The following is a 24,394-nucleotide window of genomic DNA, read 5'->3' as shown; positions in this document are numbered from 1 at the left end:
GTGACAGGAAACTGTGAAAAAGACAATTTCTTTCTTTTATTTTGGTTTCACATACAGGAAATCATTATTATTACATATGCCACAAAGCATTAGTCGTTTCCCCCTCTACTGATCAGTCTAACATACATGCACAAGTGGAAGTGCTTATCAAGTGACTGTGGATATGGAAACAGGCTGTTACAATACATGATGCAAACTATATTTACAAAGTGCAGAAACAAAGGGGGTATTATGCTTTAAGCTTTACCAGTTTGAGTCAATAAAAATGTACCGCAGGGCTCCTGCTCTCCATAAGATGCTGAATTGTATCACAAAATAAACCACATATTAGACAAGCGGACAAAACACAAAGGACGACTACACGGTTACATATTTATGCTTGGGAAAGATTTGGTTTCATTAATTTTTTTTTGTTCTAAAATGTTTATGCATGTAGAAAATGTCACACAAACAAACATATTCATGTCTTAGAACAGAGTAAGAGAACATGTCACAATTCAGAGGAACCAAATACATCAGGGTTACTGAGGTCTGAACCACTAACTATACTGACTGGTGTTATTTCATGTGCATGCACCTCTGCCACACTGGAGCAACATATTTGTGATTCAGCTGTTTATTAGGAGAGGATGATGAGAATGCCAAACACTGTACAATGAAAACTTAGAACCACTGTAGATGAAAAAACAAACAACTTTTTCTCCCAGCATACATGAAATGCCACAATTCCTTCTAGTCCTCTTGTTCATGCAACCAAATGTTTTTCAAACACCGGGGAAGCAGCTGCAGAATTTATCTCTGTGGTTTCATCCACTTTATTGCTACCGGGCTCACAGAGGTCTCTTTTCTCCATCATGGTGTATGGAAAAGATGAAACATCACAGCTAGTGAAGTCCAGCTTCTTGGGAGCACTGCAGTTGCTAAAGTCCAGCTTCCTGGTGCCGTCGCATCCGAATTCTAGCTTCTTGAGGCGAGTAAGGCTCTTGATGCTGCCGGGCGGTCTCCCAGGGCTCACCTTATATCCTGCAGCTTTGGTGGTTCCAAGGGGCCTACCTGGGCTTGTCTTGAAACCGGCTGCTCTAGTTGTCCCAAGTGGACGCCCAGTACTTGTACGGTACCCAGCTGACTTTGTGGTCCCCGATGGCCTCCCTCTCCGCCCTGACTTTGCTGTGCCCTTCTTTTTCTTAGAGCCCTCAGGCCCTAGAGCTTCACTGGCTCTGATTCTCACCGCCTGTGGCTGGAAGTCATTCTGGGTGTCTTGTAACTGGCACGCCATGGCTTTGTGCATGCCCTGTGGCAAAGGGGCAAGGCCGGCGAGGGACAGCTGCAAACCAGGGTTTGTCGGAGAGGGGTAGAATTTGTTGGACTGTGTACTACATAAATCAAAGTGGCTGCCTGGATGACAGTCCTCTGTTAGTGCACTCATGCAATAGTCACTGCTGCTGGTGGTCACTTGGTGCATCATTTTCTGTTGGGGTACATAGAAATACATGAGCTAGAAAAGCCACGTGTTTTCCTGACAAACAATCCAGTTTTTAGTAGCTGACTCCTAGTGGCCCAAACAGGCCTTTTTAGCACTGCAACACAAAACAAACAAAGATAAGTGATGTCCGAAATAAACATGTTCAGAGTTATAGTTTGCAAAAATGCACGGCATGCATAACAATAAATTTAAATGATTACTGCCGTAGATCGCCGAACTACTCAAAGAGCGAAAGATGAACAGTTCGTACCTCATTTGTTGGTGGACGTTGGGATGGAAAGGGTTAATTTCGACTCGTCTACACTTCCTCTCCCTGACGGCCACAACATCTTTGTGAAGGCGCTGCACAAACTACGCCCTGGCGTCTGCGAGTGTTGTCTCGAAGCGGGTCTGCTGCATATTTCAACGCTCAGTTAATCCTCTACGCAGAGGTTTGGATGAGAGTGGCAGCCATTTTCACCCAGAAAAAAAAAAGAAAAAAAAAAAATTAAACCAGCAGACAACTGCGCATGCGCAATAAAAGCGTTCAGGAAACGTAGGCACTGATCCGTGTGACGCAATGGGTTTCTGTAGAATCGGAAAAGTATCAACAATGTATCTAGTAGTGAAGCATGGAACTGTGGTAGCCATGGAACCAAAATTGTATCAGCAGCACAGCAGTAACTATGTAACTGGTACACTGTATTGAACCAACTGTACATTTATTAAAATGTAGTAATGAGAATGTATCAACTAATCTGGCCATGAGATCACTGGTCAGTATAATGGAAGCTGTGTATATGTGCTTTACAAAGACAACAAACATCAGCGATCAATTTTTTTTAGTTTTTATTAACATTTTAAGCACAAACACTGGATTTATAGGGCAACAACAGTGCTGGAACAGGTCACAATCTACAATTTTCAAAGTTTCCCCTTCGCCAATGGTCATCTTTGCAAAATTAAGTCCACAGGACTTAAGTTTCCCTGATGAGCTTGGTCAGCTTCTGGATCTTTGTTTTGGTGGACATGTCCACATACTTGTCTCCAATGCTGACGATCATGCCCCCCAGGATGGAAGGATCCGACTGTGAAGAGACAGGTCGATTGTTAGCCAACACATATGAACACGAGACTTCCCCTTAAATTAACATAAAACAATCATTTCTTGTTTCACAAGTTTCCTTTTTTTTTTCTTTTTTTTTTTAAATAGTGGATTGAGCCGCATTTAAAATCTCTTTGATATACAGTTAAAGGCTTTTGCAGAGGACACAATGGACATCGGTTTTTAATCTATAAACATTTTAACTTGTCAACAGCCAGAAAAAAATAAATATAATGTTCTATAATTTAGGCTCTGAAAGATATGAACATAATTATTAGCAATTACCTTGAGAACAGATTAAAAAAAAAAACTATTGATAAAGCTTTAATTTTATGTAAATGATTGCTCAGAGCCTTGCGGGGGGGAAAAAAAGAAAAAAAAAAGATGTAAGATGTTTTTCCATTTCCTGGAATTCACTATTTAAATGTTCATCTTACAGCCAATCATAATACAAACTCCTCTAGTTGATTATGTACATTTTTAAATTCGTATTTTTTAATGCAAGTTTCCAGAAAATATTTGCTTCACTATGTAAATTATACAAATTGTTAGATTTGCACTCATTTTCATGAGTGTCAAACAGACAGTGTAGTAAACACCAAAATGTGCGCTTAAACGTTATCTCACCAGTCTGAGATAAGACATGTTATGCAAGCAAAATAACTCCACATCTTAGAATTGACTAGCGCACAAAAAGAGTTTTCCCCTGAAGATAAAATGCATCAGCAAGATGGTTACGTGCAGATTTTTGGGACTGTGCATTCGAGTTGTACCTTTGTTTCCAGCTTGATAGTCTCACCCTTCTGAAGAAAGCCTTTAAGAGCTACTTTCAGCTCGGAGAGATTAGCTTCATCCAAAGACTGCAATGGATAAACATTCATTATGAAGGTACAATATGTCTAAATCAATAATACTGCAATTGATAAAATGAATGATATATATAGCAGCAAATATTGTGTAAGTGATGTGACCTGTTTTCAGTATCTGAAAAAAATAATGTAGGAACATATCTTGCATATACACCTATTTCATACCTGCGCAGTAGTGACGGAGCAGATCACCTCTCCACGGTGTGCACTCATCATCTTGCTGAAAGCGTTAATAACATCCCCAGTTAAAGTAAGACGACCATTGTCAGCCAAAACATCTAAAGAGGGAGAAAAAAAAACAGACAATACATGTTTGAGCAAGATTCTCCACTTTTCTATCTGCTTAGAGCAAAGTGTAGCTTTTGTATTACATCAGTTTAAAGTAAACAGTGTGTGATTTTGCCCAGTTCTTCCTAGTAACACTTTATTTACCCTTAATCAAATCAAAGTTTACATCTATAGCACATTAACACAACTCAGGCTAAGTCCACACTAGCCCGGATAGATTTGAAAACGGCATTTTCGTCTAAAAACGCTCCGCATCCACACTAGCGTTTTCAGTCGTTTTCACAGAGTTGTGTGTCCACGTTGAAACGGCCGAAAATGCTTACATTCCAGTCCTGCGCATGCGCAAAAGCGAGTGAGAATTAAAGAATTTGAAGAAAAGCTATCTGGAGCATGCACAAACTGATATTAATCTTTTTTAGGGCTGTCAAAATTGAGAGCAATCAAAACAACTGCTGTATAATGCCCTCCGCTATCTTTGTTTAATTGGTCACATGACTGCATCACATGACTAAAATGCGTCATCGTTTTAGAAAGTCTGCGTTTTCGAATGTCCACACTGCGACGGGACAGCTCCGTTTTGAAATGTATGCGTTTTCAAAACGCTGCGTTTTTCCTTGGGGAACGCGCTGTCCCAGTGTGGACGGGAGGCCAAAACGGAGAGAAAACGAAGCGTTTTCAAACGAAAACGCATTAGTGTGGACGTAGCCTCAGTTGAAAAGGTGCCGTACAGGCTATGCAGTATAGACATAAGAGTCACAAAATCAACAACAAACATACACCAAAATACACAATACAACCATAAACCTCAATTAAAGGAGGAAAAAAATAATCAAACTGTCATATAAGTAAATAGGAATACAGAATAAAATCTGCACAATAAAAAACCTGGGAAAACCTGCTCAACTTAGACTGTAAACCAGTGAGAATAACCAGTTTCTTTTTCATCAGCGTTTTAAAATGACGGAGCGTCTGGGCAGGTCTTATGTGAAAAGGTAGATTGTTTCACAGATTAAGAGCCGCAGCTGAAAAGGTTCTGCTGCCTCTTCTCTTTTAAGCCTGGATCTAGGAATGTTCAAGAGCAGCTGGTCCGTAGACCCCATAAAACACAGCTTGTGAATGTGGTCCAAACCTTATGGCTGGTGTGTCAAAGTATTTTCATATACATGTTATTTTCTTATAATGAACATACTTCCAGCTGCTCTGTTATTTCTCCAAGGGAGTTGCAACAGCAGAGCTGCAAGATTTCATTTGCCAAAGATTTTATGCAGGATTGCCTCCCTTATGCAACTGAATTAATGTATGAATGAGGATTGTAGTAAGGAAGCCTTGTTAGAGTGTTCAAATAGGGTCGAAAAGAGCTATGCAAAGAAAAGACCATTTAGGCTTCAGACCGATACTAAGCTTAACAAGATGGCTTTCTTTATGTTTTGATCAGAAAGAGGTTCCTAAACAATATTCAAACCAAATATGCCCAATTGGGCATTAAGAATAATGAAGCATGTGACATCTCAAGGACCTGCATGTATAAGTGCTGCAACCATCACACAACTACTTGCAACAGCATGTTCCTTACTTTGCGACCTTGGTAACATCATATCTGGAACGTGCTGGTGGACCACACCACATACACACACGATTAATGACACAGGGGTCACAGCAGTAACACGGGTCTGTGATCACTCACTGATGAGGTTGACGGTGATGGGTGAAACCTTGGCCTTTGTAAGGGCATCGTTGAAAGTCTTCTGCTTGAGGCTGCGCTTCACATGAGGATTCATTACAACACTGTTGATTTTAGGGTCCTTGATCAGGGCCTGAAAAATAATGTGGCAGACAACAGCAAAAAAAAAAAAAAGGAAGTAAGTACTAGACGAAAGGTAGATGGGACTGAAACTGCTTGGATTATCAATATTTAACAATCAGGTCACTAATCTCATTATTAATTAAAAAACAATATATTTAAACATCCTGTGATGCCATTTAAATAAATCACAGTAATATGCACACAACCGTGTGATCGAATACTAAGTAAAGCATCATTTTCATCATTCAGTGGCAGCAACATGAAAAATTGTTTCCTTTTTTGTTGACTTACAGACACTTTTCCCAGCTCCTGCTCCACTTGGTCCAGTTTGTTCTGCTTACTGGCAGCTGAGAACAGAGCAGTGGCATAACGGCCCTCCACTCCATACACCTGGATGGGAGGCTACAAGGACATTTACAGGGATAAGCTACTTTAACACCCATATTAACCCTGTCACAAATTAGTGAAGAAGGTTATTGTACTGCACGTCACTCACCTTAACCAGTTTGGCTGCAGGTCTGATCACAGACGTGCTGAACTGGCGTGCCTGCAAAATAACATTTGTATCAAAACCTGAGCTGATGAATTATTGGCCCGCTTTGCACCGTTTACGTTTAACTCAGTTAGCTGGTTGGCTAACACGTTAGCAGTCATTCAAGTGCAATGCCTCGTGTGAATTCTTTTTGAAAGTTCAGCGCTCATTTCTGCTCACCAGAATTAATAAAACTCACTAAACAAGTTTTGGAAGATATGAAAACAAAAATGAGCCCTATTATAAAGGTTAAAATTTAAAAGAGATAACTGAATGTCATACCTGCTGTCCTAGCATGAATGCTGCCATTTTCTCCTACAGCTGTCCAGAGTAGAACGACCGACTGCGCATGTGTGCTTTAGAGGAAGGCGTCTTGCTGTGGGTAATGTAGTTCTTCCGGTGCAGTTCATTGTGAATACGAGTCCCCAAAACAAGAAGCTGTTACGGAATTAAATAAGTTTGTTTTGTTTTGTTTTGTTTGTTTATATTATATATAGTAATTAATGTTTTACGCTATAGCAAATCTATATACCATCGAGGAGTATTAGGTGAAATATAGCATAATTCTCTTAAGATTTAAAGTAGGCAATAGCAGACAACAAAATACTTTTTTCTGTATTCGATATGCCTGGTCACATTAACAGGCTAAAACCAGAGACTGTACATAAAAGATGGACAAAGCCACCATAAAACCACCCACTGGTAACATTTTGTCTGCCTCTAAAAACAGCTGCATTAGAATGTTGAAAACAACATGATGTTTATTTTATAAATAAGTATATGGGCATTGACTGACATTTGGAAACAACCTCAAGTGGTCATTTAATAAACTGCAGTTGTTTCACTGCTTCACTTTTTTGCCCCAGATTTAGCTGCGTGACTAAAGGAAGCGGAAATTACTTAGAACGTCTAATAACTAATTGGAATACAAAAACAGTGAGAAAAGGGAGCTGCTAGTTTTACATTTTAAAGCATACTTCATGAGTTTAGTTATTTCTCATTAGTTAGTGAATGCATTATATGAGTCCTATGAAGCCATTTTAATTTTAACATTTAAACAAGGTGACTCTATATGCTAAAATGCTGCATGGATAATTTCTTGTGTGTCACCCCACCTTCTTGCTTTCCTTTTAATAAAGACTAAAAAAGCAGTTTATTCATTTTTGTTTTTCTGGTTAAAATGTAAAATATTTAGTACTGGGGAAAAAGTATGGAGTCACCCCTCATTTATTTATGTTTTTCTTCAAAGAAGCCAGACCTGTAAACTTCTTATTAAGTTTTAAAACATTGTTGAACAGTAGTTCTCCAGGCTAACTGGAGTTTTTCTTTGTACATTGGCTGCTTTTTCATTCATTTTCAGTCCATGACTTGAATCTGGACATTTTCTGAGGAAGCAAGATGTTTGTTAAGGTAGTTAAGAAACAAAAATATGAATCATTCAAGCATAAAAAAAATGCACCTAACTCAACCAGCGTTGTGTCTACAAATAGCAGAGAACTTACCAGAGAACTAATTTTAAATTGTGTGTTTAGCCAAAGTTAACACAGTTTGATAGAGTTATTCCCAAAAAAGCATATCTTGGGATGGTGTCCTTAAAAATCTAAGGAAACCAGACAAGTGGAAGACAAAAGAAGTGGGAAGCTTAACAAACTATCTACCTGATCTGACACCGGACTTGAGAGATGCATCTAGTCCTATATACATACTGTTCACTGAAGCCTCATCAGAAATGATTTCATTAGAAGGATGGCTGTCAAGTAGCCATTCTTTAGTAAGGGATACAGGGAAAACGGGATGAGCTATGTCACATTATACAAGAACTGGACTGAAACTTGGTGGCAACAGGTCTGAATGAGTGATGAATCCAAATATGAAACTTTTGGTTCAAATCAGTATGTACAGAGGAGGTCAGAGAGAGAGGTTCAACAGTGAGTGTCTACAGCCATCTCTAAAACTATGGAGGCTCTTCTATGGTTTAGAGGTGTATTTCGGCCAGTGTTCGTTATCTTTGACAAAACTGATGGAGTTATGAATGCAGAAAAGTACCTTCAGATTTTGATTCACCATGCAATAACATCTGGAAAGCATCTGACTGGCAACAACTTAATTTTTCAACATGACAATGATCCCAAACACTTTTTGCACATTTCAATAAATCACTGCATGTTTTTTGACATTGTGGTTTGCGCAGTTATTTGACGGGAGCAGGGGCAGACCTACTGTGGTGGCATGGGGTGGAATTTGCCACCCTTAAATAATCTCTTGCAATAACAATGTTGTTTATTAAAATAAAATAGCATTACCACTTTGAGCCTAGCTACAATTAACATTGAATATACATTATAAAACTGAATATATTGCATAGTATTATCCCCTCCCCACCAATTAAGAATGAAGGTGAGTTTTATTAACCCTCTCAGGTCGATGGATGTGCAGGCGTGTCCAAATCACATGACTGATTAAAGATGACAGAGCAACAAGACGCAGCCACGCTGAGTCTCCATTTCAACTTGTGTTGAAATTGAATGGACTTCAAACTATATGTGTTGATAGGCCACGGAAAACCAGAGTCATTACATGTGATGCTTTTTACTGAATACTATTGTCACATTTAGTGCAGGAAGAAATGGTAAAAACTGTGATTTCTAAGAACACCACTTGCAAGCATTATCTGTTTGCAAGCAAAACACAAAAAACAAGAAAAAAATGCAACCCCTTTCCTGTTGTGCACCAATGCACCATGTTGACCAATCAGCATTTGGGTGATTAGGAACAGGGAAAGGTTTTGGGACTAACAGTGGCAAGAGAGAGTGAGTGGGAGACAGTAATATCCATAGCGAGCTTTGAGATGTGAGAGATTTGTGACATTTGGCATGTTTGGCGTGTAGTTTTGCTTTGTGTGTCAAAACAATGAGGGCACTAGTGAATGCGACAGATGCTGTCAAAAGGCCACCAAAGGCTGACTGCAATGTAAAGAGTGTCTCCAGGTGGATGTGCTCCTCTGTCTTGTGCTGGAAACAAAGCATTTTTTTAGAGTAGCACAAATAATTTGTCACATCTTATTGTGATACTCTATTGTTCTTTAATTTTAGTTTAAGTAGTAGTTTTAAACTTTTGTACAAAAAATGGCTCAGGCATTGGCTGCATTTTGGGGTATTTTTTTTTGCAAACTTTACTGTTTGTGTCATTTTAAATCAGTTGTGTTAATACAGTATGTTAAAATGAAAAAATAAATTTAGACATGTGAGATTGTGCTGAAAAGCATGATACCAAACAAGGCAAGATAAACAGTTGAAATATAGAGGTAAAATCAAAAATAATCAAAAATGACCAATTATGCCCTGGACCCCAGAGGGTTAACCCAGTAAATTTTTGGTAAAAAAAAAAAAAAAAAGATTTTTGGAGATTTTTGACATCTTGTATAAATTAAAGCATATAAGAATTTGATTAATTAATAAAAAGAGTGTGAAAAGTTAAACTTGTATTTCTAACCTCATTTTGTGTAGCTTCTGGATTTTATACTTATGCTTATTTATTATATATGCTATACAGTGCATAAAATCAAAATTCAATTTTTTATGTAACTGAAGTATGGGCTAAAGAAAGTCACAGACTATGTTTATATGAAACGTGTATACTTAGAGCATTTGACGTATTATAACCATATATAACACATATTACAGCATGTAACACCTGCACACAGGGGCGTTCGTGGCCTGTTTGGTGCCCTGGGCAAACACTCCCTCTGCAAGAGTATGCAAATGGTCAACAAACAGCCATTATAATTACTCATACACTGACAATAGCAGACAAATCAACAATACACCTCTCCCAATTAATGGCTAATTAATATTATGCTGAACACAGTCCAAAACATTCAATAGGTCACATCAGTGTCAACTGTCTGTCTACTGTTTACTATCATAGCCAAGTGGCTAACAAACACAAGTTTTCCCAATCCCTACTAATGAATGTTATCTTGTTTCAGGATACATAATACCTGCCTTTATCCAAAGACACATCTGCTTACCTTTATCTTTTGCTCATTTCTCCTCTTCTTTACTCTTTTTTTATAAACTGAGGACCTGATGGCTTTGACCTTGTCTTGTCCATCTTCCATCAGTAATTTTGCACTTCAGTACTAACACCCAACCCCACAACAGAAACTAATAGACCTACACCTTGTATAGGTTTATTTTTCTGGGATTTCACACAACCCAGGAAAAATACTTAATACATAACGGGCTTGGATTGACAATATTATGAATAAAATGTGCACTATTTGGAAGCAGTCCGCCCCCTCACTTTTTGACAGGTTGTGTGTGAGACTTCAGCACAGCAGCAGCAGCAAGCAGGCTGACTGAGGGCCCTCGCGCTCACTTTTCACGTATATGTGTGTGATAGAATTTAGAAAACACATCGGAGCAAATTTTAAGTCTATATCATAATGTTTTCAGTTTTTCTGTTTGTTGTAGGATGTTAACGCGTTAAAGCCGTAATCACGATTAACATGATTAAAAAATTTTAATGCAATCAGCGAATCTGGAGCGCAAGATTGAAAAACTTTGGACAAACTGCCTGAAATGTGTTGACAGAGACATTTCAAGGATTTTGAGTCATTCCGCGCTCCAAATGGATTCATTGCATTAAAATTTTTAATCATGTTATTCATGATGACGGCGTTAACGTTGACGACCCTAGTTTGTTGATTTGTTTTTATTTTGTTTTATTTAGCCAGCTGGTTATTAGTTGTGCTCCATCCAGCCAGAGAATCCCCCGCTGCCCTGCCCCTCTCCAAGCAGCAGGCGCACCTCACAAACGGAGGGCGCCTTTACTCCCCGCAAATGGGCAATAGAAAACCGATTGGTGCCCATGCAATCCCCAAAATGCGCTGGCATGATGTCGCGGCAGCATGGGTGCAAGCAACTTTTTTTTGCCGATGCCATGATGCCACCCCCACCACGATGCCGCCCTGGGCAACCACCCATGTTGCCCATATCAAAAACCACCACTGCCTGCACATGTGTAAAGAAATGGCTGCGATTTTGCCACCCCGTTTGATTTCCATGCCACCCTAAGAAAATTTCTTATCCGCCCCTGGATAGGAGCACACGCGCGTGCGAGCACACGCACATGCACGCGCTAGCTGCGAATACGCCAGAGCTCTCAGTCAGTAGGACGTAGCGTAGCAGGGACACCGAAACGTAACGAAATAGCGAGATATTTTTCCGAGGAATTTTACAGCTGGTCGGCTCGCTAGCTGACGGCAAAGCAGGCATGGACGACAAGTCATTCACCAAGGAGCTGGACGGATGGATCGAACAACTGAACGAGTGCAAGCAGCTGACAGAGAATCAGGTCAAAGTCCTCTGCGAAAAGGTGAGGTTTACCAGGCGACTTAATATTAGTACCCCACATTATTAGCTTTCCGCAGTGCTAGCCGACGCTTAGCCCGTACGCCCCCCTGAATGGCTCCTTTAATAGAAATAATGCCTGGACTCAGACGTTATTGCATGTGGCCTTACAGGAGCACACCATTTGACTGTAGCTGCATGCAGTGGATTTCTAAGACAAGCCGAGAAGATGGAGGGGGGATGCCTGCGAATGTTTTCCCTACCTACGCCCACTGCTTGTCCTAAAGTGCACTTACAGAAGCACACAAGAAAACTCTTTAATAATCAGATTTTTTAAAAAGCAGGAATATTGACATCTGGCTTATTAATGACTTGTTTACTCCACAGCCTCCCAAACTGCACCACATTCTGGTACATGCTAACCTGTTTTCTTGGTTCTCATGCGTAGGCCAAGGAGATCTTGACAAAAGAGTCCAATGTGCAGGAGGTGAGATGCCCAGTAACAGTGTGTGGAGATGTCCACGGACAGTTTCACGACCTGATGGAGCTGTTTAAGATTGGAGGGAAATCTCCGGACACTAATTACCTCTTCATGGGAGACTATGTTGACAGAGGCTACTATTCTGTGGAGACTGTTACACTTCTGGTTTCTCTTAAGGTATTAAAAAAAAAAAAGTAATCTTAACATGAATATGGACTTAAATTTTTTTAATGAATTAATGCTGTGCAGAACTGCAAATTTTGGTATTGATGCAATTCCAAGTAAACAAAGAGCCAGTATTACTGATACGTTTAATGTATAAAGGCAGCTTATTGAGGGGAGAGCAGTGTGTCATGACATGTGAGATGAATGTTTATAAATTTACTGACCTTACAGGATAGAAGCAAAGTATCCATCCTATTGTGCTAGTTTCGATCTGATACCCGTATCGATATTTGGATTGATGCACCAAACCTCTATTACAAATGTGTTTTTCTTCGTAGGTAAGGTTCCGCGAACGGATCACAATTCTCAGAGGGAACCACGAGAGCAGACAGATCACGCAGGTGTACGGTTTTTACGACGAGTGCTTGAGGAAATATGGAAATGCCAATGTTTGGAAGTACTTTACAGATCTGTTTGATTATCTTCCCCTTACCGCGCTGGTAGATAACCAGGTAATGTTGTGTTTCCAGACCCAATGTGAAGGACAGGTACACTGAGCTGTTATGTGTTGTTTATTTCATCTTTCTTCTTTAAAAGATATTCTGCCTCCATGGAGGATTATCCCCATCAATAGATACACTGGAACACATCAGAGCGCTGGATCGCCTGCAGGAGGTTCCTCATGAGGTAAACCCAGATTACGTAAATGCTTTTTAGAGATGTTTAGAGATTAATTTAGGAAATATCCCAGCTGACTGCTTAAGTGTAAGCATATGCATTCAAGAAAGTTCACCATGGAGTCTGTAGGTAATCACTGTATGCTACCTCTCTTCTTTTTACTGAATAGAAGTTGCACTAAACAACACTGGCGTTCCCTTCACCTTTCAGGGTCCAATGTGTGACTTGTTGTGGTCAGATCCTGATGACCGCGGTGGCTGGGGCATATCACCACGCGGTGCTGGTTACACATTCGGGCAGGACATTTCTGAGACATTCAACCACGCAAACGGCCTCACTTTGGTTTCAAGAGCCCACCAGCTGGTTATGGAGGTACTCTGACTTTGTTTGTGTACTACAAGTAATTCTGTTTTTTTCTTCGTCAGATGTACCCTTCAAGGTCAGTGGCTATAAAATAGCTAACATGCAGCTGATATCTTGATTTAGGGTTATAACTGGTGCCACGACCGCAATGTAGTGACGATCTTCAGTGCACCAAACTATTGCTATCGTTGTGGAAACCAGGCAGCAATCATGGAGCTTGATGACACGTTGAAATACTCCTTGTAAGTAAAGTTTGTCATGTCTAATAATGCAAACATATCTTTTTGCAATGAGGGGGGAATGCTACGTACAAAGTTCAACAAAGCCAGTCTTTCATTACTTTAGCTGGCTCAGCAACACCTGGTTATCAACTTTCGCTGTTAAGTCACCCCTTATGTCATATGACTCTTCTTCCTCACAAAATGATCCCCGTGAGTGCTACCTACTTCAGTCACCGATGCTATCAGATGATAATGATAAAGTGGTGATGACTAGTCTATAAAGAACATAATCTAGCAACTTAGTGCACAGAGCAGTAAAATAAAATTTTAATTCAAGTTAATAATTTTATGGCTGAGTGCAGTCTCAGTGCTGCTGTCTGTTCATTTCTAAGGTGATGGGTGCAAATTAGAGCTCTGACACTTTAAACTGGATCCATTTAAGCATTAAAGGTTACTTAGTCTCATAGCCTAATGAAGGAGACGGGGAAATCTCTTTAGTTTGTTGGCAGATCAGATTAATTAAATTAATGTTATTCATTGAACGAATATTCCTGGTGTGCATTCTGGATTCAGCATAAATAATTACATGTACATTACTGTGGTAATGCATCGGGAATGTTTGCACTTCATTCAGTGGTTTTAGTTTAACAGCAATTTAACAATCTATAATAAACTTACTATAAATAAAAGAGTCAGGGAAAATGTGCCACTTTCAGCCGATAGAACATAACTTGCTCTCGACCAGGTTGAGCATTCAGCTCAACATTCGGTTACCATGGTGATTTAGCCAGGCTACCTTTGTGACGCAGAAACTCTGACTTTAAAGTTGACATAGCTGGCTAAACAATTAATCTCACTTTGCAGACTTAAATAAATAAACCTTATTATTCAGTCTATGAGATGACGAGGAGCCCTGCCCTTTGTTTGTTTTAGCCTACAGTTTGACCCTGCACCACGCAGAGGAGAGCCCCACGTGACGCGGCGTACGCCGGACTATTTCCTGTAAAGATCACTGCTGAGAACGGTAATGGGCTGCACAGAGGCTTGGGGAAAAGAAGCATTCAATCCCTCTCCCATGAAAATGTGTGCCATAATTACAATAAAATGGAAACTGTAACGTCTAGATGAACACCACCGTCCTTTTAACTCCTTCCTCTCTGTGCATGATGTTTTAATTGCTAGAAATGATTGCTACTATGAACAATACTGTCATAATACCTGCTGGATTGTCAGGAAACATGAATGAACTAACGCTGAGAATAACGACTAGATGTTGATAAGCAGAGTGTGTCGCCACATACAGTATATACGCTGCATCTTTCACTCGGCATGGCCTCAAACAAAAGGTTGCAGTGCATACAACGTGAACTCTTTTCTTTTTGTAACCGAAGCGAAAGTGCTTATTTTGTGAGATGATAGAAACGAGTATGTTCTCTTTGCACTTTTGTATTTGATTTTTATCACACGGCACTGACAAACTTTGTTCTTTTTATATCCCGTTATAGTGTAAGTAGTTCTCTTTCTGCTGTCTCATATGGGAGTTAATGTATTTCATTTAACTAGGCAATACTGCTACAAATGACATCAGATGTAAAATAAATAAAAAAAATAATATAACTTAATGTTTTGCACTCACAGCTATAAAAAAAAAATTAAAACTGGAGTTGCTGTGTCATTTATTTCCCCTTTTGTACAGCTTATGACATTATTCCCGAGGAGTGACCACTAGATGGAAACAGAAACCCAAAATCGGTGCAGGTGATCAGCTCAGACACTGATAATGAGCTTTATTGTGAGTGGACTATTTGCAGTAAACTGGTCATTTTAACATCTGTTTTTCTTGTTTATTTAATTTCTAATACAGGATTTTTGCACAGTCTTTTTTTTAACATGAAAAAGGTAGGACATTGTTTGCAGCATGATGTTTTACTTTTTTTTATTATGCATTTCTGATATTAACCAAATAACCTCTCGTTTGCTTTAATTTTCATGCACATGTCATGGACCACTATTAATATCCGTTTATTACACGTGCATGTGTGGAAATCCTCCGAAGTTTTAACAGATTAATGATTTACTGCCTGTAAAATCAATGTAGCGATAGTTCACAGAGCACCAGCGGATGTAGTGCTGAAAATAAAAGCATGATTTAAAGGATTTGGCGGATTGCAGCTCAGTTTCTCCCCTCAGACTGCTGATCACAGCTCCTGCTGCTTTGCGGAAGATTGGATCAACACTGCGTGTTTTTTTTTTCCTGTCATTATAAGATGTTTTTCCCTAGTGAGAAGCGAGGCAGGGCTTTTATTTTGTCGGTGAAGCCCCTCGCGGTTCCTGTGCGCCCTCCGGCCGAGCTGACACTGCTGCATTGAAAATTAGCTGGCCGCAGCCTTTCAGGGACTCCTCTTGCGGACCTCCGGAGACCACAGTGCAGTAAGTAACCTGTGCTCGACAGACCGACAGCTTTGTGCCGTGTGCGCTTTGTGTGTCCGAAGTGTCAAGCAGTGATCAGACAGCTTTTTGCTCCTTGGGAAGCCCACTGCTCGTGTGTGGATGTGGCAGGCTGATACTAGTTGAATCTGGGGCGCACAGCTGGACAATTAACGGGCTGGACAGATGTAGTGGCTAATTTGGCATTTTTAAAACGGTCGCACCTTGATTTTCATTATTTTGGGGGGAAGATTTTGGCGCCTTTTTTTTCTTCTTCAGATCACAGAAACACCTCCAGTTACAGTCCAGATTTAACTGGTCTACGTCGGGTTGGACAACAAACCGTATCCATTCAGGGGGCATGTTTACCCTGCGACCACGCACAGAGAGCGGCGTTTTCTATTGTAGCACATACCAGGCTGATACAGGATACAGGGGTTAAAATATGTGGGATAAATAACATAATTGATTGTAAGGAGTTGTTGTGAATTGCAGGTTAATGTGTAGCCACGCAGGCCGCCGTTGATTGGCTGAGAGTGAGGGCAGAAGCAGCTGTGCGTTTATGGATCAAAGGCCGTATCGGTACAAACTTCACTACTTTCACAGCGCATTTATTACTGATTTGGCATCATATTATTCACCCTAACTCGGGGGTTTGAGGCAAGGAAGTGCCCTTTAACCTCTTTCCAGCAGTAATTTTGTGTCTTATTGGGCCACTGAAGGCTTTTTGACATCTCGTGAGAACCCCCGTTGAGTTTAATTCAATTTAAAGCGACAACATGCTTTCTGTACTGCACAGATTTCTTATTTAATGCCGATCCAGCAGCCATGTTTCAGTTCGAGTTCATTGCTGCTGCATGCCTTCTCACAGTTGTTCATCTGAGGCAAAGAACAAATCCAGATCAAGCTGGGTTGGAACAGCATGCTGCATGCACATCCACAAAAAAACACATCCACTGGTGTTTTTCCATTGCAAGCCAGTTCTGTCTGCTTTCAGACTAATTAATATAATAAAGTTTTAAGTAAGTACCCAGTTACGGCAAATAAAGCCACAGACTTTACTCAGTTTGTAACTTTTTGGTTAAAAATGCCACTTTCCCAGCTGTCCTATACATGCAGGGTGCTTTTCAGACTGGGAGTTGGTGTGTGTGCCCAGTTGCAATTTGGTGTTTCGCAGTCCTCCTGTTAGGTCAGCCCTCACTTAGCCACATTATGCTGAATTAGCAGCGTGGCAAAAGAAGCATTGTGCTCCGCCAGTCCTCCCTTGCTGACTTTTGTCTGCAAGAGAAATGAAGCCCGAAGGGGAGCTAACTCCTCTGCTAAGTGCTGGAGCAGGGCCCTGGATTCCTGGAATAGTTTCAGCCAGTTTCCGGAAAACGTTGTAAATGTGAAAAGGAGCTTTAGTTCAGTGTTATTGTTTCATAATTACTTCACAAGAAGGTTCATAGAAATGCTTTGACCTGTTCGTCCTGCCTTTCCATGTGAGGCATTAACTCAGACTTTAGACTGCTCTGAACACTAGTAAAATAATTTTTTATTTTTTTGGGTCTGTATGATGTCATCCACATGCACCTGCTGTTCAGACCTTCTGTTTGCAAGGGGAAGCCAATGAGAAGTTGGGTTGAAGGGAGTGAAAACATTTAGAAGGTGGTATTAAGTGGGTTGTGTACCAATCAGATTGTTGGTGAAACAATTTCCAGCTTCTCCGGTCCACATGTTGACACATCCTTGGAAAAGGTACTGAACGTCGAGTTGCCCGAGATGCATTAATCAGATTGTGTGTGAGAATGTTTGAAAGCACTTTTGCATAGTACATGTCTGTGTGTGTGATTGAGTGAATGGGACTTGTGGTAGAAACCACTTTGAGGGTTCAAATATAGCAGAGACACGGTAGCAGTCCATCCCTCTATTTTATCACTGCCCAGGATTATTTCAAACTGTGACTCTGCTCTAGTCCAGGAATATAAGTGTGGAAATGAAAACGACTATGATAAGTATTACCATGTGCAAAATCGGACACATTTATTGCACCTGTAACGTTTTGTTTCCCCAGATAAAAATGGCAGCCGAGCTATCCACTTCCATAAACATCAAGGAGCCCCGCTGGGACCAGAGCACATTTGTGGGTCGGGCTAAACATTTCTTCACCGTCACAGATCCCAGGAACATTCTCCTGACAAACGAACAACTAGCACACGCGCACAAAATCATCACCGATTACAGGTAACCAGCCCGCCCAGTTTTTCAGAAACAGGCTGTAAACTCAGTGCCGGTGTAAAACGAGAAATATGATTTTACACGCTCGCTGTCTTGCAGGGAAGGTATAGTCTCTCCAGGGCTGACGGAGGACGAACTGTGGAGAGCCAAGTATGTTTTTGACTCAGCTTTCCATCCCGACACTGGAGAGAAGATGATCCTGATAGGCCGCATGTCGGCACAGGTTCCAATGAACATGACGATCACTGGATGCATGATGACATTTTACAAGTAAGATCATGTGCGAGTTAATTGTCAAACTGTCACAGCCACACCCAGGCCTATTATAGCTTCTTTTTAAGCAGCAGAGCATGTCATCGAGGGAAATTCAAACGTGCTGGTTTAAATTTTGCTGCTAAAGTTTCACAGGGCTGGTGTAGTGCATGCAGCATCGCTGTTTTTGCTTCTATGGAAGGAGCCAGTGTTATTGATGCTTGTTGGGATGATGGCATTCCTACCCAGGAGAGTACAAATATCTGTTTACACCCAGTAATGCACATTTTTAATGATTTAAAACTATTTTCAATTTACAGGACGACTCCTGCTGTGCTGTTCTGGCAGTGGATCAATCAGTCTTTCAACGCAATAGTGAATTACACCAACAGGAGTGGTGACGCTCCCATAACGGTCGGGTAAGAGGCAGCTGCTTTGGCGCTGATGCCGGCACATATTAACCCTTTAATTTAACAGTTCTGGTGTGGATGGTGGTTTTGTGTGACGTGACCGGTGCCTCTTTTGTTCGCAGTCAGCTTGGCACAGCTTATGTGTCTGCCACCACGGGGGCAGTTGCCACCGCTCTAGGACTAAATGCACTAACAAAGGTATCAGTTCATCTAACCCCATCCTACATCTCCTGTTAATGCTTTGACTTCAGACGCGTGGGTGTGCTGCCATGAAGTTAGCCACACATGAATTGTTTCTCACTGAAAGCCCATGTTGTTTAGAGCATCACGCTCAGTAATCATGTTGTCATGCAAGCTTTTATTTGGAGTTTGTGGCAGAAAGGCCTTTCTGTAAAGCATTTCTGTGAATTGTTCAAGCTATGTTTACATCTGAGCTTCCTCCTTTCCTCCTGCTGCAGCACGTTTCACCTCTGATCGGACGGTTTGTTCCATTTGCTGCTGTAGCTGCTGCTAACTGTATCAACATCCCGCTGATGCGACAAAGGTAAAGATCACTGGTCTGTCTATCTGTCCATTCACTCTTAATGCAGTATGTATACTAAATATTTACTTGGTCTCAAAGATGAACTGATTAGAGTCAGTGTCATAACTTCGGTACAGGAGGAGAGACACACTGACTTGATGACATTATTTAAACTGTCCTGAGTTCGCTTAACTGCAGTACTTTTGTACTATAATGAATTGACAAATTGAGAAGAGCAGGGAAGTTAATGTGTGTTAAATAGTGTCAAACTCCAAGTTGGTTACGAACCATGGCCAGAACATCAAGTTACTGAACCCTGGGCTCAGCTTGTTTTGATGTTCTGATGACTTGTTTTCCTTTCTTTAATCATTAGACATGCCATACAGGAATAGTTATAAATGGAGTTATAAATGGAGAACACTGCACCTTACTGAAATGATAATGAATAATCAAGCAGTCAGAGCTATTTTTAATGGCTCTCCCTCTATCTGTTGCTCTTTTTTCACAGTGCTGCTCCTGGATGGGTATTAAAACAGTAATTAATGCATAAGCAGAGCTCAGAAAGCTTTTCTCTGGAAAAGCACACATTTGGGATGTCTCTAATTATAAAATGAATCATTATAATGTCTTTTTTCCTCTTTTTTGGAAAAAAATAATAATGCAGGGAAAGCAGAAATATTTCCTGGATGGTTGCAGCAGGTCGTTCACTGATGAGGCCCACCTAGCTTCTTTATTTGGATTCAATCAGAGTTTCAGATCATAAATCCACTGTGATTGTGAGGTGCTGCTACTTGGGTGTCACCCTGCTTTAACGTCTTAGCAACTTCAAACTTAAGAGCAATTTATTTTCTTTCCTTCTGAATATGTTGAACAAGAAATGGGAATTTTCCTAAAACTTGCACATTCCCTTTTTGTCATTTGATATCTCGACTTCTCCTTGTTTTCTTTGTTTTGGAAGTTCTGTATGCAGGATAGCTAGCTGAGTTTGGGAGTGACTGCTAACCTCTGTAGTGCAGGGGAGAAACGACTACTACTGTACTACTGTATTCTACCAATGATACCATTTTGTTATGGTAAAAATCATGTCTCCATGCTTTTGATAATATGTTTTCAAGATATAAAGTTTAAGAAAATAAAATTATGTTAAGCTTTCGGGGGGTTTTGCCTCTTGCATGGCCGCCCCCAACACCATTGGATAATCAGGTCCAGACTTTACTATAGAACTGTGAACATGTTCTCAGTTTAAAAGGCATGACTTTGAGTGATATTTTTTGGTATTAAAATGGTAAATGGCCTGTATTTCTATAGCACTTTACTTAGTCCCTAAGGACCCCAAAGCGCTTTACACTACATTCAGTTATTCACCCATTCACACACACATTCACACACTATTTGGATAGGAAGTCTGTTAAGATCATAATTCATGCATAGTGTCTGTAAGCAGTAAGTAGAAGGCTACTGATGGAAAACCTAATGGGTTGTCGTGCAGACAAAGGTGCTAAGAAGGGCAAAAAGGTTACTGATATAAATGCTAATAAGCAACTAGTTAATGACTGAAAATGTGTAGTTTACTATAAGGTGTCATTGTTCTGTGTTTTCAGGTCATACACTCAGATTTCCATACTTTGATTAAATCATAAATATTTGTCTGCTCATTGCTGTTTCTGATTTATTACTTTATTACTGGAGTTCGTCCATCTGTGTGAGGAGTCCCCATGATATGATAAATTCATACATGTACTGTTCAGAGTTTACAGCATGCAGTGAAACTGCATTCAGTGTTTTCACTTTTATAAGAAAACTTCAGTTGTTTTCATTTAAAACAGGTTTCCTGACATTTAATTTATTGAAGTAAGATGCATTGCACAGCCTCTTCCTCCACTTTACTTCCCAGCTGTTGCTGTATTTCATTTCAGTTTCCAGGTTCTTCAGCAGGAGCTCTTGTGCATTTCCATGCATATTATTCAGAGCATTCAGCATTCACAATCATCTATCTCTAGAACTGTAACCAGTTTTGCTTGTTGTCTTCAGAGAGCTTCAGCATGGTATACCTATAACGGATGAAAATGACAACAGGTTAGGAGAGTCATCAAAGGCTGCGCAGCAGGCGATCTCTCAGGTTGTGGTTTCCAGGATTCTCATGGCTTCTCCGGGAATGGGTATGGAAGTGTTTTCTCACTTTAACATCTGGCTTCAGATATTATTATTAATTTCAGAAATAAAATAAATTTTCCTCTCTTTTAGCTATTCCCCCATTTTTAATGAACCATTTGGAAAAGAAGGCCTTTCTGAGGGTAAGCACACGCCTGACTTAAGACAAAAAATCAGAAATGCATTTGTTGCATTAAATGTCAGCAATTTAGACGATCATTAACTGCCTAGCTCCTTTTTATGATCACATATTAGAGAGACGAAAAGCCCTGAGTGCATGAGGCCGCTCTCAGATGGGAATTCTCTGCCGCTTTTGTGCCTCTCATTCATTTTTTTCTGCCTGGCCTTTTTCAGAGGTTCCCATGGATGAGTGCACCTATTCAAGTCAGCCTGGTGGGATTCTGGTGAGTTGCCAGAGATAGTTCACCTGATACGTTCACCATCATGTGCAGTCTTCTTTTTACTGCAAACACCCCACAATCATAATCTAAGATCACACTGATGATAAATGCTTCCATTTACAGTGTAGTGTAATGCCCCTAATAAAATGCCCTCATAAAATTTGTTAGCTCAGTGGATAACGATATGAAGATGCTTTAGCCCGTGTGTGGCTCAGTAACTCAATTAGATTTTACATTAAACTGAATCTGCTGCTTCCTTTTTTTTCTTCTTTAATGATGACTCGCACATCAACCCAGCTTTTCACTTTGTGCTTCCTACTCGGCGTTGCCTCACGAGCCCTGGGTGCGACCAGTTAAAGTCTTGTGTAACTCACATGACTGTGATCAGGACCACATTCTGCAAGCTAATCCACAAAAATGGGGAAGCAGGCTCCTTTTAGGAGAACGCTAATTCACATTGTGGAAGTGTACTTCCATAATGTGTAATGGAAGTTTACTTATATGCTTCATTACTTAAATAATGTGCAGATGTTTCTGCACCCACATGGATGAAATTACAGTACACCTCAGCTTGGTGTTTATCAGTGCTTCAACAGTGCTTTGTGCTTTTGGTTTACAGATAGTGTATATGCCCTCCATTTATGCCGACTTTCTTCTCATTGGCTGCCCCTCGTAAATTGAAGGTGTGACATCACCCGTTGGTTTCTGGAGTCCCATTTTGAAGCTTCGAGATGAACGTTTTTGTCGCTGCCATCTTGCTTGCCAGAAAATGGATGTGACACGGACTCTGGCTCTGATTGTTAGCTAGTTAGCTCATGAGTGTGCGATTTCCATATCTTAGGTAATCCTCCATTTTGAAACATGGTACGACCAAGATTTACAGAATAGGTTTCATTTTTTTATTTGATGTGCCCCTAAAGAAGTGATTGATCCCATAAACTCAGCAGTGTTCACAGAGGTCAAGAATGAAAACTTTTCATGGAGATTTCTATAATCAGAGCTATCGCCATCTGGTGGCCTTCTGATAGAATGCAGGTTTAAAGCTCTTCCCCCTCCCTGTGATCTTATAGATAAGGGGTCTCAAACTTAAATGACCAGTGGGCCGCTGCTGCCACTGTCATCTCATTGGAGGGCCACTTTAGTGTTCAAGTAGTAAAAAAAACCCAACAACGAACCAAACAAGAAAACACCCACAAATATTTCCGAAAATGTAGTGTCTTGTTTTTTATTTTTTTATAAATTTCAAATAATTTTGCCCCCCAGGCCGCGAGATTGAGACCCTTGTTATAGATTATAGGTGGACAGATTGATCCAAATACCAATAATTTCAGGACCAGCACTGGTATTAGTATCAGACTGATATCAGTATCTCCCCTCAATAAGCTCCCGATAAATGGACATTTACATCATTTTTTGAAATGATAACCTTGTTTTATAGAAGCCTCCACCATCACAGCAGTGTGTCTGTTTAAATGTGTGAGTTTATGTAAACAGTTTGGTCCATTCTTCCTTACAGCGTTGCTTCAGTTAATTCAGGTTTGCAGGCATTCATTAATGCCACAATGTCACAGTATTTCAGTCAGACTCTGACTCGGCCATTGCACCTTTTTTCTGTACTTGGGATTATCGTCCTGTCACATGACTTTCACATGACTCTAGAACACTTTGGTATACAGATGCGTTCACTGTTACCTCAGTGACTACAGGGTTTCTACAACCTGATGCTGCAAAACAGGCTCTCCAAATCATCAGCCCTCCACCATCCTGCCTGACAGTTGGTATCAGGTGTGCTGGTATGTTGTGGTTGAGTTGCTCCAGAAAGCTTGAGGTTTGTTCAGATGCAACTTTGCAAACTTAAGCTACCATGTTCTTTTTAAAGAGAATAGGCTTTTTCTTGGAAACCTGTCCAAAGACACCATACCCGTTCAGTCTTTTTCTAATTGTGCTGTCATGAACTTCTTAAATTCAACATGCTGACTGAGGCCTGCAGAGTCTGAGATGTAGTTCTTGGGGGGCTTTTGTTACCCCTCATCTATACTAAGCTGATGGGGCATTGTTATCACCTGGCCAGGCGGTGTGGACACGTAAGTTTGCGAATGCGATAACTCGAGAACCAAGCAACATAAGAGCTTTAAATTGGTACCATAGGTGTAGCTACTAAAAATCTCGGACAAGTTTGAATCTCGGTGAGCTCGAGAGGCCTTTAATTTAAAAACATGTGAGCTCATCATTTCCGTTTCTTGTTTTTCAGCCTTGTGTTTGCCACACCACTCTGTTGTGCTTTATTCCCTCAGAAAAGGTGAGTGAACCATTTTGTAGTTTTTAGTAGTAAATAGTCTTATTATTATGTGAATATATGCAGAGTGTGCATGAGTCTTTTTCTGCCCAAAAGGATGCATTACATGCCTACATTGTATGCATTTGACCCATTAACCCCTTTTATTTATTTTTTGCCCTCTAATCCAGCTCTATGTCAGTCAGCCGCTTGGAGCCAGAGCTGCAGGAGAAAATCCGTGCCAGCCACCCAGGAGTGGAGAGGGTTTACTTCAACAAAGGGCTATGAGTGTGTGCAACCCCCCCATCGCCGCCCAACCTCATCCGAACACTGCCATAACACAGCTGCAGGCTCGGTCTTCACGTCTCTGCCAGCTCTCCTCATTCAGTGTGCCAAAGTTAAGTTTTTCTCTCCTC

General features: G+C 40.6%; 4 protein-coding genes across 5 annotated transcripts; 2 read left to right on the top strand and 2 right to left on the bottom strand.

Annotated features, from left to right (window-relative positions):
* Positions 1–32: 32 nt before the first annotated feature.
* On the bottom strand, positions 33–1,960 carry LOC134635106 (UPF0461 protein C5orf24 homolog). Of its 2 annotated transcripts, none has more exons than XM_063484614.1 (2): positions 1,734–1,960; positions 33–1,577 (listed from the first exon to the last, which is right to left on the bottom strand). In XM_063484614.1, exon 2 carries the CDS (start codon positions 1,490–1,492, stop codon positions 746–748), a length of 747 nt encoding a protein of 248 aa, XP_063340684.1. In that variant the 5' UTR covers positions 1,493–1,577; positions 1,734–1,960; the 3' UTR covers positions 33–745. The 2 variants fall into 2 exon arrangements, with proteins under 2 accessions (XP_063340684.1, XP_063340689.1); XM_063484619.1 differs by having other exon boundaries at positions 33–1,468.
* A 334-nt stretch (positions 1,961–2,294) lies between these two features.
* LOC134640372 (ATP synthase subunit O, mitochondrial-like) lies at positions 2,295–6,420 on the bottom strand. The gene is made up of 7 exons (XM_063492119.1): positions 6,343–6,420; positions 6,025–6,075; positions 5,820–5,930; positions 5,409–5,538; positions 3,602–3,714; positions 3,341–3,427; positions 2,295–2,550 (listed from the first exon to the last, which is right to left on the bottom strand). The coding sequence occupies exons 1-7, from the start codon at positions 6,367–6,369 to the stop codon at positions 2,440–2,442; spliced, it is 630 nt and encodes a 209-aa protein (XP_063348189.1). The 5' UTR covers positions 6,370–6,420; the 3' UTR covers positions 2,295–2,439.
* A 4,759-nt stretch (positions 6,421–11,179) lies between these two features.
* Positions 11,180–14,895, top strand: LOC134640364 (serine/threonine-protein phosphatase 2A catalytic subunit alpha isoform-like). Its single transcript, XM_063492108.1, has 7 exons — positions 11,180–11,439; positions 11,863–12,072; positions 12,399–12,572; positions 12,658–12,747; positions 12,949–13,110; positions 13,225–13,343; positions 14,256–14,895. The coding sequence occupies exons 1-7, from the start codon at positions 11,338–11,340 to the stop codon at positions 14,326–14,328; spliced, it is 930 nt and encodes a 309-aa protein (XP_063348178.1). The 5' UTR covers positions 11,180–11,337; the 3' UTR covers positions 14,329–14,895.
* Positions 14,896–15,342: 447 nt separating this feature from the next.
* Positions 15,343–24,378, top strand: sfxn1 (sideroflexin 1). Its single transcript, XM_063492095.1, has 11 exons — positions 15,343–15,752; positions 17,803–17,972; positions 18,066–18,236; positions 18,539–18,637; positions 18,751–18,826; positions 19,087–19,172; positions 21,183–21,310; positions 21,396–21,445; positions 21,657–21,706; positions 23,955–24,002; positions 24,170–24,378. Exons 2-11 carry the CDS (start codon positions 17,809–17,811, stop codon positions 24,264–24,266), a joined length of 969 nt encoding a protein of 322 aa, XP_063348165.1. The 5' UTR covers positions 15,343–15,752; positions 17,803–17,808; the 3' UTR covers positions 24,267–24,378.
* The last annotated feature ends 16 nt before the right edge of the window (positions 24,379–24,394 follow it).

This window comes from Pelmatolapia mariae, linkage group LG2 (assembly GCF_036321145.2).
Source record: "Pelmatolapia mariae isolate MD_Pm_ZW linkage group LG2, Pm_UMD_F_2, whole genome shotgun sequence".
In the NCBI taxonomy this organism is placed as follows: domain Eukaryota; kingdom Metazoa; phylum Chordata; class Actinopteri; order Cichliformes; family Cichlidae; genus Pelmatolapia; species Pelmatolapia mariae.
This window is presented reverse-complemented; position numbering and strand designations above follow the sequence as displayed.